The sequence below is a fragment of the Colletotrichum lupini genome, chromosome 3 (assembly GCF_023278565.1).
Source record: "Colletotrichum lupini chromosome 3, complete sequence".
Taxonomy (NCBI): Eukaryota; Fungi; Ascomycota; class Sordariomycetes; order Glomerellales; family Glomerellaceae; genus Colletotrichum; species Colletotrichum lupini.
The window spans coordinates 563,853-577,147 of NC_064676.1; the positions used below are offsets into that span (position 1 = coordinate 563,853).

Genomic DNA, 13,295 nt, shown 5'->3' on the forward strand with positions numbered 1-13,295 from the left:
TTATCTTTTACCGGACGTTAGGTAGTAATTTATTAATAAGACGTAGCTTTTAAGCTAGCATAGGGAGGACGTTTTTATAAAGCACTTCCCCCTCTATATAATCTAGCTTTTTAAATAGACCGTTCGCTAGGTTCGTTTTCCTTAGCTAGTATTTTAAGTTAAAGTTAAATATTAATAGTTTATATACTTACCTCGCAAGCCTTTTTTAAAAGTCCCGTACTAGTGCGCTAATTACTCCCTTAAGTACTTAATAGTTTATTAGGATTATAAACTTTTATAAAAGGCCCTAGAGGTAGTAAGCTTAGTACTCTAGCCCTTTTATTATAGCGAGTAGTTCTTATTAACCCGTGGCCTATTACTACTCCGTATCCGTAAGCTTTTATAATTAATAAGTAATAGGTCGCTATTCTCTATTAGCTTATTATAATAAAATTATTATAATAGCTTTAATTAAAGCGTTAGTTTTTATTTATATAATACGTTATAAGTTTTAGTACGTAAGTATAGTTACCGAGGTAAAAGCAACCTTTAGCTAATTAAACGCCTCGTCTACTTCCTTAGTCTATTAAAAGTCCCTTATTTACCCCTTTTTTATTTTTAATAATACTATTATCGGTATAACGATACCCGAGTATTTAGTAATAAACTTCTAATAAAAGTTATAGAACCCTAAGAATACTTAGATATCCCTAATAGACTCTAGCGCCTTTTAGTTAGTAATTATTCGTACTCGCAATAAGTTAATTTCGATTCCTTTTAGTATAATAATATAACCTAGGAACTCGACCCTCTTTTAATAGAACGAGCACTTTTTAATATCCTCCGTATACTACTCCTTTATTATTAAATAGATTATTAAATCGTCTATATATACTATATAATAAGTATTTAGTAAGTCGGCGAGCGCTTAGTAAATATACGCTTAGAACGTCGCGGGTGCGTTCGTTAGCCCAAAAAGTATAATAATATATTTAAAATAACTATATTAGCTCCGGAATACTATTTTTTATTAGTCTTTTTTTTTAATTCGGATACGGTAGTAAGTATCCCTAATATCTATTTTTAAGATTTATTTTACTTTACGAAGCTTATTTAAGAGCTTATTAATAAGTAGTAGTAAGTATTAATTTTTTATAATTACCTTATTTAGCCCGCAGTAGTTTACGTAAAAGTATAGCGTACTATCCTTTTTTAGTACGAAGAGGATTAGTGCCCTAGCCTTACTAACTAAAAGTATAATACGACTATTTACTAGGTTCTTAATAATATACGCGCAAAGCTTATTAAGTTATTTCTTACTTAACGAATAAATAGGACTATATAGTAGTTTAGTACTTAGAACTAAGTTAATAGAGTGTTCTGCCCCGCTATATAACTACGGTCCCTTTACTAATTACTCGTTAAACGTCTCTATTTTTAATTAAAGTTCTAATAATAGACCCCCTCGTAGTTTAGTCTTTATTACCTCCGTAATACTTCTTATAGTAGTAATATATAATATATACGCCCTCTCGCGATTCTTAATAATATTACGAGCTATTGCTTCTAATTCGGCGACTAAAATAAGCTCGTATAATTATATATTCGTCGCTATATTAATACGAATACCCTCCTAGCTTATTAATAATTACGATAATAAGAGGTCTACTATTCCTTTATCTTTATTAACTATAGTAAATAGTTACCGAATCTTCCTTAACTACTTATAGTAGTTAATAAGGAAGAGCGTTAATTAGTAAGCTTTCCCTTAGCCTACGGCTTTACCCTAAAAGTCCCTTAATAAGAGAGCTATAGTAATAGCCGGGGTTAACCCTAAGTAGGTTACGAGCCTAGTGCTAATAATATCTATCTCGGAGTATATATCTATATTAACTTCTATTAGCCTTTTAATAATACCTCGCAGAACTATTACCCTACCCTTTATAATTATTTTTATTAATACCCTCTTAATACTTAGCGTAAGCGTATTAAGTATATTACCTACGCTTATTTATTTTTTAATGAGTTAACCTTTATAATTCTTAGCTCGGTAGTAACCTATTAAATAGTTATTAACGTTAGCTTCGATCGGGGGTACGTTAGCTTATTATTACCCCTACTTCTTAACTTATTCTTTTAGTACTTACTAAATATATAGCCTATTTTATTATACGTAAAGTACTTAATATTACTACTATAACGCTTTTATAATAGCTCGGCGCGAGCACTTTTATTATATAGCTTTTATAATATTACTCTTAGCGAGTCCCTAGAGCCTAGCCCCTTAGAGCTCTCCCTATTCTTTTTTTTATAAAAAGGGGATATTCGACGCGGTTATTTTAATAACGGATATAGCCTCTTTTTACTATCCTTTTATAACTAGTCGCCGCCCTTTTACTAATTTAATAACTATAATTTATTAGCCTCGTAGGCTATATTACGTACTCTTTTAATTAAGACCTTATAACGAATTAGATTATTCTATAGTTAAGATAGTAATCTAAAAAAGAACTAATATACCTCTACTTTCGAATTCTTTATATCTTTTATACTTAGGTTATAATAGATCGCTAACTACTTAATAAAGAACTGGGTAGGGGTCTAGCCCTTTTTTAACCTCTTTGTCCTTAGCTCTTTACGATATTCCCGTTCCTAAGTCTCGGGGTCTACGTATTATTAGTAAATAAATACTAAGAAGTCGCTCTAAGAGAGGGGATCTTAAAAGCTCTTTTTATAATTACGCTATTACGTTTATAATAATAAGGATATTTTAAATAGGGCCTATTTAATATACTATTTTATAGTACTTTCTGTGCAAAGCTTATTACTTACTTTTATAATAATAATTTAGTTTATTACCTAGGTACTCGTAAACTTTTTTTTAATCGGTTTATAGTTATAAAAAAGAGGCTTTTTATATTCTTATTAACCTAGACACGTTACTAGCCGCTCGGTAAGTTATTAAACGAGCTCCTCGTATTAATACCGTTCTTAGTTTCGATCTTTAATTATTATTTTTATTATTTTATAAAAATAGGTTATTATTAGGCCCATAGGGTTTACTAAACTAGCTATCCTAGTACTACCCGTGCCTTTATACGTACCTTAACCTCGTACGTTTAGTAATCGGTTACTAATAAACGCCCCGTTTATAATAAATAAGGTCTTTAGGGTATTAACGGGGTAACTAGCTCGTAAGGGTAATCTACCCCGATTCTTTTTTTTATTTAGCTCTTTTATAAATATTAATATTTAAGTAGGACTCGCTTTATAATAAGCTCGTTCTCTTAAATAGAATAGGGTTAAGTAATTAACTCTAAATAACTATAGCTCGTCGGTACTAACGGCTCTTTACTAATAGCTAAGCGTCGTTTCGTTAACGTTCCGTTCGTTTTTATAATTTATTATTACTTATATTAATTATTTTATAAAAATAAAAGCTTTAGAATTATAAAAAATTAGGGCTATAAGTACTTAACTAGCGAAGCTATAATATAAGTATAAGTATATTATAAAATTAAAGCTTATAGAGTCCTTCGTAAGGGCTCTGCTTCTTAAAAAATTCTTTTATAATAAGATCCGTGTACCGGTTACTAAGTTATCGGCGTCCTATCGCCGGCCGCATCCCGAATCTATTATAGTTATATAGCCTCGTAATTAACGGGTACCTAAATCTCCGGTATAATTTTCTAAGCTTACTTTTGATTAAATAATTAATTAACTTCGTATCGTTAATAAGCTTTATAAACGCATACCCCTATCGTCGTTTGACTATCTCGAAGTACTTATTACTAAAGATTCTATTCCTCGTATTATTAAATATAATACCTAGTCGATCTATATTTTTTAAATATAGGAGAAATAGGGTATTAACGGGTAAAATATAAAAAGTCATCGTTTTAAAATATATCTCTACTTTTACTATACTTAGAGTAACGATTTCCTTACTTAGGCTAAAACTAATCCTCGTAATACTTATTATTAACGTATTAAGCGTTACTAATATAATCTTTTATAATACTTAGAATTACCCTTTTCCTCTAGTTAACTATTACGATACCCTAGTATTTAGGATAATCCTATAAAAATCGTCTAGGCCGTACCTTTTGCTCGCGTAAAATACCTATATAAGCTTAGTATATAAGGGATCTAAGTAATATAAAAAGGACCCCTCTAGCTACCCCTAGATTTACTTAGTATTATATTCCTTTTTTTTAAATATTAAGAGAGATAGCGTCTTCTCCTTAATTATTAAGAAAATAGGCTTCGGCCCTATTAGATTTACCCTTTTAGCCGCCTTCGTATCCGTTATCTAAAGGACCTTCCCTTATTATTTATAAATAAAAGCCTACTTATTAAGAGCTTTTACTACCCTCTATTTATTTAGCCTCGTATATCTTCCAGAGGCTAATAGGGCAAAAAAAGAGTAGTTAATATCGTTAATTTCGTCGTAATTTAATTCGTTAGTATAGGGGGTAAGATCTTCTTTATCTTCCGAATCTCTTATAGGGGGTATATACTTTAGGCTACTATTTTAGCTACCGTCGCTAGGTTCTATACCTCTAAATTTACCCTTATATATAACGAGGAATTAGTTAAACTAATAAGGGCTAGTTTTACTATTTACTACTCTTAACTTTTTATACTATTTATATAATTTAATACGCTCTTCCTCAAAGTAATTACTTAACTAATATTTATCTTTTTTATAAATATAGTATTGCTTTTTTTATTACCCTACCCGTGAGTTAAATCTCTGCTTATTTAACGAATCTAGGCCTCTTTACTAGCGATTATTATATCTAGCCTCTTTTCTTTTTTTATTATACGTTCGATCGACTTAATATTATTAATAAGGGCTATTATATACCTAAAAGTAGGTTTAGCATAGTATTTTTATTTTAATATTAAAGCTAGATCTTAGCCTCGAGTAGAGCGTCTCGTAGTCTTTAGGTACTTAGTATAGGGTTATTTTTATTTTTAATATACGCTAGACTACGGTATAAAAATATCCGACTTTCTGCTCGTTTATCCCCTTATTTAGCTAGGTTTTTACTAGCTTATTGATTTAATTAATAAGCTTTTTAAGGATCTCTACTTATAATTTGCCCTCTATTATCCTAACTATAAATACGAAAGAAATTACTCATAGCTTAGATAGGAGCTCTAAGTTCTTATCGTAAGTCTCGAAGTAGCTTTAGATTACGTTAATTATATTAAAAAAGTCGTTTTAATTAAAATTACGTACTGCTTTATAATAATAATTAAAGGCTTTACTTATAAGTATAATATTAATTACTAAATAGTACTAGTGTTCCCTAATTCCGACTTTTTTATAATAATTATAAAATATCGTTAGGGTTTTTTATAAAACCTTATACTTCCCCCTAGAGTATAATTTCTCTTTTAAGAAGATCTTTTTAAGGTTTATAAATTACCTCGTATTTACCGCTAGATTTTCGGTATTTATATACGATTCTTACGTCGCTACGTATTATTAATAACTTCGGGTCGTTTACTTCCTTTTTTATTAGCTAATCGGCACCGAATTTCGTATTAATAATAGTAACGAGTTATAAATCGAAATAAATAAAATTATTAATTATCGTACTTCTAGTATTATATTTTACCCCGGTATATCTTTTTATAATAATAGATTTCCGTTAGTAATTATAGGAAGGAAATTTAAGTCGTTTACCCTTTTTTTAAATTTATTAAAGCGATTATATACTCTATCGACCTATACTTCGTTCTATAGTACGAATTCCTCTTTTATAATTATTATTATTAGTATTTTATATAGCTCTTATAATTATAATTACGCTAGTAATACCCCTCGCCTATAGAGGAATTTATTAACTACTTTTATAATTCTTAAGCTTATACTTACGAACTATTCGCTTAGCTAGTAACTAAGGTCGTTTGCGATCTTATAGAATAGGGGTTACTCCTATAGCCCCTTTTTCTTATAAACCTTAGTTAAATAGATTAATATTACGTTAATTTACTCGCCGTTAGGCTAATTTACGATTCTATATATCTACGTCCCCTAATAGTCCGGGTTAATATTTACCTACTTATAAGGGATTAAAATTCTATTTAAGATCGGGTTTCGTCCTCTTTTTCTTTACCTTAACTTATTAAGGGTCGTGCTCTAGTTTATACTTATATTAATAGTTACTAGCGTATTTAATTTTAATAAAAATATATCTAATCCGCCCGTTAGTTATAGCAAATCCGTACTTTTACTACTTAACGAATTTATCGGGGTCTAGGAGATTTTATTTCCTCTCGCTATCTTATTACTACTCTCGTTTTTATTATTTTTAGTAATTACTACTACTTTTCTAAATTACTAGTTATTATACTTATTAAGATCCTCCTTTTTATTTAATAAAAAAAGGTAGGTTTTAGTAGTTCTTTTTAATAATAATAGCGGTAGACGTTTATATTACTATAAAAAGATATAGTAATTAGTCTCGGGATCTTTATTAGTTACTAATTTCCGCTATCCCGTATACTTCTAGCCTCCTAAGCCTCGTGCTCTTTATAATTTCTAAATAACTTCCTTAGTTAATTTCTTAAAATTAGTAATCTCGCGCCGGGAGCTAGTATAAAAAAGAAGCTTTTTAGTAGCTTTTTAAAGGATTCTTTTCTTTTCCCCTTAGATCCTCGTCTTTTTAGCCTTTTTTTGAGTTAATAATAATTCTAGCGAGAGGTCGTAGGACTATTTTAAAATAGCTGCTTTTTTTTTAAGTTAATATTTAAAATCTATAATACTCTTAACTTAATACTATTAGAACCTCTAAATCCCCTCCTCCCTTATTAAACCGTCTCTTATATTATATTTTTAAATAATACTTAGGGGGTAGTTAAAGGAGTTATAAAGAGGTCGTTTAGATTACGGGCTTAAAGTCGTACTCATAAGATCCTTATAATAATAAACTTTTCTATATACTATAAATCTCTTAGCTTAATAACTCCTATAGGGTTACTTTTATTACTAAGTAAGAATATTTATATTTAGAAACCCCTTTTTTTAATTGCGCGGTACTTTTTTATATTATTTTATTAAGCTCGTTCGTTACGCTAATTAATTAGGCGGGTAGTTATTACGTAAGTATTTTTTTTTATTAATTTAATTAGTTAATTTTTAATTATAGGCCGGCTATAGAAAAGTCGTTTAGTAAAAAAGCTACTTAGGGCGATAGTAAAAGGCTAGTTACTTAAGTAGTTTTATTAATTAACGTAGTTTAATATAGTAAACGTCGACCTCTCGTAAGTAATAAAGGGCTATAATTACTTAATTCCGTATAGTATTCGAGAATTGCCTCCTTTTTCGTCTATTTTTATAAAGTTAATTAGTACGAATTTCTTATCCCGTGCGGTATTAAGAGGTCGTCTCTTTTACGTAGTAAAATACCTTACCGATCTATAATAATAGAATTTAATTACTAATTAGTATTAATATCTTTATTATAAGGTAGTTAGTTCGAACCGTAGTTAATAAAGAGATTAATTAAACTATATAAATATCTACGTAGTAAGTATAAAAAGGGGGTTCTAACCGTAGGTTAGGCTGGCTATGATAATCGTAAATAGGGCCCCTAATTGGCCCCTGCGCAGTCGGCTGTATGCCGCGGTCGAATTAGACTTCCAATCCGACAGCTACTAATCGTAGAGCTCGCCTAAATGCTATCGGCTATGTAAACTACTGCCTACGCAGCAGTCAATTCGAGATACTCGCACGGCTGGAGTCTGTACTGAGCTAAGCTCATATTCTCACTTTAAGGAAGAACCCATGACTACTTCGAGCCGCCGCCCGAACTGCCACCAGAACCTCCACCAGACTGCCCGCTAGAGCTAGACGAGCCGCTACCAGAGCCACCACTGGACTTGTAGGTCGGGTGATTGGGATAGTTTCTTTGCGCAGCAGCCGCAGCCTTCTGAACGAACTTCTTCTAATATTTCTGTCAGCTCTGAAAACACCTCATCGTTGTCTTTGATGTATAAGGAAGATGCACTTCCCGGCTTCTCTTACATCCTTGTTCCCCGCCTTGATACGGGCCGCAGCCTCAGGGGTCATCTTTTCCTTGACCATTGTGATTGTCTTGACAATATGTCTGTCTTTTATTGCAGAGTATGTTGGATGTGTTGATGTTGATTGGGGGTCGGTCGATTGTGTTTATAGCGTTGTTGAGTGCTTTAAGTGACGATGATGATGATGACAATGATGTTGTTGTTGATGATGATGAAACGGATATGACTCCAGGCACATTCTTTCCATTTTATATCTCTTTACAGTAACCAGAGATAGGACATACACGTATCAGTGAATTGATTGCGGTGCCACTAAACTGGCTGCGGACTATCTCTCTCGTGATTCACCGTCTGCTAACGCAACATTTTGCGACTTATTCACTGGCTTCTCATGGTTCAGACATTGACTTCACATAAAGGTCAAGTGGATTGCTGACTTTAGTATTGGCGTTAAATGAGTGAGCTTGAAGATAGGTGGTGTCCACCTGATAGTTCGGCTTTGAGTACATGTATGTCGTGTTAGTGATCAGACCCAACCCTGAAATGAGTACATATTCATATATGAATCCACCCAGCCTGTCCCTGCTTGTATATACTCCTGAATGTTTTCACACAGGATACAGATATGGCTTCAAGTATGACAATTACGGCCGGCGAGAGGGAGAATATATGATTGAACACGGGAAACCTTATCATCGTCACTCCCGACTCGAGTCGCTCATGGGCCGGTCCTCATTTTCGCACGACGATTCTCGTGGCTACTTCTTGGCGTCCTCTTCAGAGGAGTTCTCGGCATTTCCACGAGTCTGTCCGCCAGAGCTTGAGGAGCCACTACCCTTATTGGAGCCAGGCTTCTCCTTATTGTCCCAGCCCTTTTCCCCCTGGAATAGTGTTGTTAGTTTTCCTCGAGCAAGTCTTTTAGCATCTAATGCAACTACTAAGGGGCCTCGCGTTCTTTCAACTTACCACGCTGGGCATTGTCAAAGTCTATCGTGATGGAATTCTCCTCAAAAGTGCACAATGAGTGTATGGTTTTTCTGCAGGTTGACAAATTCGTCTGTTTTCGATGGTCGTGAGCCAGGACAGAGGAGCCAACAGGACGACTACACGACACCCGCTCGACTATTTATGTCTTTCATCCTCGCATGGGAAATCTGTCTAAGCTGGATATCTACCACGTAGTACAGCTGAGGGGTCCGATTACATCCCGAAGAAGACCGTCTGGAGACCTTTCACATGGCAGAAACTATGACGTGTCGGATGAAGCCCTATTCATCATGAAGGGGAATATCATACCGCCAGGAGTTCAGGGGCTACACTAGGTAGTACAGATGCTAGAACAATGCTTACCCACGCCTCTCAGCTGACCTCCCAAAGTTGAACAGCTTCTTGTCCCGCTCTCTTTCTTTCTTTGTCTAAGCAATAGTTTGTCGAATGAGCTTCTGGGACTGATCCCAATCCCTCTGTGACGAAGCCTATCTATGATTCCTAAACGGTCTTGTTGGCGGTGACCGAACAGCTCAAGAATAGTCGTCGTGGTGGCTGGAAACTCTCCGATTTTGTCCAACTGAAGAGCCTCTTCCTATTTTTCAGGACTCCCTATTACAAACCTCTTCTTTTCATGCTTGAGTCATCTAGTACATCTTATGATTTCCATGGATCCTATGCGATCGAAATGAAGGGCATGCAAGACGTTGCCCCTTGGCCAAGCGGGCTTCTGAGAGTGGACGAATCGTTTCGATTGAGATCCAAGGTGAAGCTGTTTCTTCTCTTCCGTTGTTCTTCATTCATTTCAAAATGTACTCAATGGCAACTCGTGGTGGGTTTTACTCACTTGCAGTCTGCGAGACATGGCCTGTCGAAAGTCGAATTGGGTCCTTGGCAACACCAGTGGGTTTCATTTATGTACACCTGATATCGCTTTCATCTTCCATCATGATTCGATACATCAATGCCTCTATAAATTAACGTACTCAGAGGAAATCTATACTGCATAAGGTAGCACACGTGGAGTTGGTGTCAGTACCACGATGCATTGTTATATTATCGCGTATCTACTTTAGGAGCTTCCTCTAACAGAGCTATCTACTAAGTGATCAAGTTACGTTGTCAATACTTGAGCAATATATTTCAATGCTTTCAACAGACGACTAGAGCCTGTTCAATATTACCGACATTGAAGGTAACTTCTCATCAATATGGCCCCACAAGCTCCTTCTGAGCACATGAGATATCTTCAGAAGTCCGACGTGTAGTGTTATTGACCAGAACCATCGCTTGAGATATCGTGAGAGCGTTTCCCTGGGGTTTCAGTTTCCGTCTTGCTATTTAGCCCGTATTTCGTAGCCTTGTTGTCAAATATTTCACCTGTTGCTCTATCCTATAATTCCTGCGTTAGTTATCTAAGATATTCAGGCACATACATTTCACTGATTCGCTGTACTGGTTGCAGGTCTGGGACAGCTCGTACCGGTCGCTCTGGGGGGACAAGAAAACTCCCCGAAACTAATTCATCTTTCTTTTGATGTATATTTACTTGTTCCGCACCTTCTTCCTTTGCATATACCGTATTCTGGTGGCTCTAGAAGTACTGTTAGTCCCATCGAACCTTCGGCGTAGTGTTTGAGTGTTAGTAGCTGCGCAGCCAGTATGGTGTCCTCTCTATGTCTCCTTACCATGACTAGTAGTGTACCACGTCGGAAATTTACTTGAACTTGGTATTTGTATCTGCAATTTTCAGGTTCAATGATCCGTGAGATGAATGGTGGCGTTTACATGAGGCTAGAGTCCCAGCGGAGAAGAACTGAAATTCAAGAACGCGAGTCCCGTTGGCCATTTATGCGTTCTGGTCTTCTATTTCGCATCAAAGGATGCAGATTTTGGGAGCATCGACTTCCAAAAGGTTGGGAGTTCTTTGGGTACGATTCATTGTTCGTATTTGTTTCATATGACGGCAAACAAAATTTGTTCAATCGAGATCTGTTCACCACAAACAAAGGAATGATGTTTACCAAACCCAACACACCGCTAGAATCTATTGTTTAGTAGCCCAATGACTTTACCCGACTGATGTGGTTAAAAGAACGATGTTCATTCTGCTACAGCTACAGCTATAGACATGAATACATCCATAGCGGCGCTTCCATAAGATTCGGAAACGCCATGTTGACGCCTACTTATTGCTTAACACAAGGACTCCTTGACAACAAGTATAGGATAACACATCTTCTCGGACGTGAGGAGTACACGCAAAGATAGTGTGACACGCTGTTCACCTTATCAATCGGTCTCCATTATTCGACAGCGAAGTCAGGCGTAATCTGATTCCACATGAGCTGTCACTAGGTGAATTAGGCCTGTAAGAATGCTACTTATCATGGCTTGCTGCCTAATTGTCTATTTGTGAAGTGGCTTGCCTGGCGGGGGCTTCTTCGTCCACGAGCTGCAACCAGAATTCTTCCTGCTTCGCCGACTGTGCTCTTGGCCAAAGGCTCTCTTCTAGTTTCCGTGAGAGCCTCTCTCCGAGCTTGTGTCGCGGCCTCCCCTTGAGCGTCGGCCGCCGCCTCCCCTTGACCTACTGCGACTCGCTGCCCCTGTGCTTCCACCGCGGCCTCCTTGGCCTTGGCTACCCCTGCTTCCACCGCGGCCTCCTCTGCCTTGACTACCCCTGCTTCCACCGCGGCCTCCTTGGCCTCGGCCTCCCCTGTTTCCACCGCGGCCCCTTACGGAGTTTCCACGAGAATTGCCACTGCCGTCCGGGACATCGCTTGGCACATTACTCTGATTAGAGGTAGAGCTGCCGGCAGCGAGACTATTCTCGGCATCTTCCGTCTCAATCCCGCTCGTGGCACTTTGTCTCTTTTGAAAGGCTGCTTCAAACCTCTTAGCGAATCCTAACATCTGCAGATTTGGTCAGCATCAGTCATCCGCACACCAATGCAGTTGAGTATTTTGGAGCAGAAAATATTTCATACATCCCTCGGGTCGTCTTTTCCGTCTTTGTGTTTATTGGCATTAAATTTTACACGTTGCACATCCCTTTCGGTCATGTCATCTCTATCTTTCGTGTCGTTGTGCTTCTTCGGCGGCGGTTTACTCTCATTGTTTTTCTTGTCCTTGTCTGCGTTCGAATTGTTCGAGTACTGTTTCTCATGTTAGCCTCCACAGGCTTTCTAACTTTGTAAATGCTTCAAAGTCCTCATTCGGCGCACCATAGTGTTGTCTTATAACGGTCAACGTGTGCTTGAAAGTGATCAATTTATCTTCTGTATCCGGATTGATCGTGGGGTATGTTTTGTCTCAAGAATTTACGGTGAAGGACAAATCACATGGATAATACGGAAAACTCCTATCGATTATATATGTAAACTATTCTAGCAGGTGAGGTTGTTTGAAACCTGGGTTCGTCTTTGAAGTGGTTCAATTACAGTACGTGATCAATTGCTTGGAGATTTCGGACGGGGCGGCGAATGCGATCCGTTGCATCCAGGTCTGTTCTTGAAGAACAAAGACGAAACTGGAATGTTTGCTGCATACATGCAGGCTTCACTTACTAGGGTCGATGCGCTTTGGAAGAACGACAAGATGTACAATCTGGTCGCTCGCCTTATCCATTGATACTGAACAGCACATTGAGTGAGGTTTGCTGAAAGACCGCGACACATGGCCATGATGTATGCCATTTTTGACAAGTTATGTGCCACAACCTCCGATTGCTGAACAGGATGTAGAAACAAAGTACGTGTTAAAGAAGCTTGTAATATGTCATGCGTCATGTTGTACCTCCGGTTTTCTGTCATGCCAATCGACGTCACCCGCAGTGCCGCTGTTCGGGTCAAAGGCGTCTTGCAGTTTGCCGCCCTGGTGGCGGTTTTGCTATGCAACGAGGATTCCGAAATGGACAACCAGCTGCCTGCTGTCGCTCCTCGACATGTTGATAGCAAGTTGATCTACCCCGGTCCCAGTACATGTGCAAAGCAGATTGGTGCGTGGTCAAATATTCAATTACAATAAATCTTGCAGTCACGCCAATTCTCTCGATAAGGCAAAACATCAACATGAGCAGGCAGTGGTGTTTCATGCATTATGGTTTAATCTTGGGCCACACCAGGTAACGACATATGCCTGTATTGCTGCTCACTAAGTTCACTGTTCACCGGCCAGCAACCCGCGCTGAATAAAGTCAAGGCGTCAGTGATTTGCCAAAGAGAAGTGGTCAATTCAAGTGGCGGAGCATAATGACGCGGCTGAACAGAGAAAATCCTTGGAGAGGTTCT

The 13,295-nt window shown here is 36.9% G+C and overlaps 2 protein-coding genes across 2 annotated transcripts; both read right to left on the reverse strand.

Moving 5' to 3' along the window:
• Positions 1 to 7,697: 7,697 nt before the first annotated feature.
• Positions 7,698 to 8,080, reverse strand: CLUP02_04900 (uncharacterized protein; the record flags this gene model as incomplete). Its single annotated transcript, XM_049283909.1, has 3 exons — positions 7,698 to 7,737; positions 7,789 to 7,940; positions 8,021 to 8,080. 3 exons carry the CDS (start codon positions 8,078 to 8,080, stop codon positions 7,698 to 7,700), a joined length of 252 nt encoding a protein of 83 aa, XP_049141052.1.
• Positions 8,081 to 8,184: 104 nt separating this feature from the next.
• On the reverse strand, positions 8,185 to 8,997 carry CLUP02_04901 (uncharacterized protein; the record flags this gene model as incomplete). The annotated part of the gene is made up of 5 exons (XM_049283910.1): positions 8,185 to 8,275; positions 8,422 to 8,617; positions 8,668 to 8,720; positions 8,782 to 8,900; positions 8,986 to 8,997. 5 exons carry the CDS (start codon positions 8,995 to 8,997, stop codon positions 8,185 to 8,187), a joined length of 471 nt encoding a protein of 156 aa, XP_049141053.1.
• Positions 8,998 to 13,295: the final 4,298 nt, after the last annotated feature.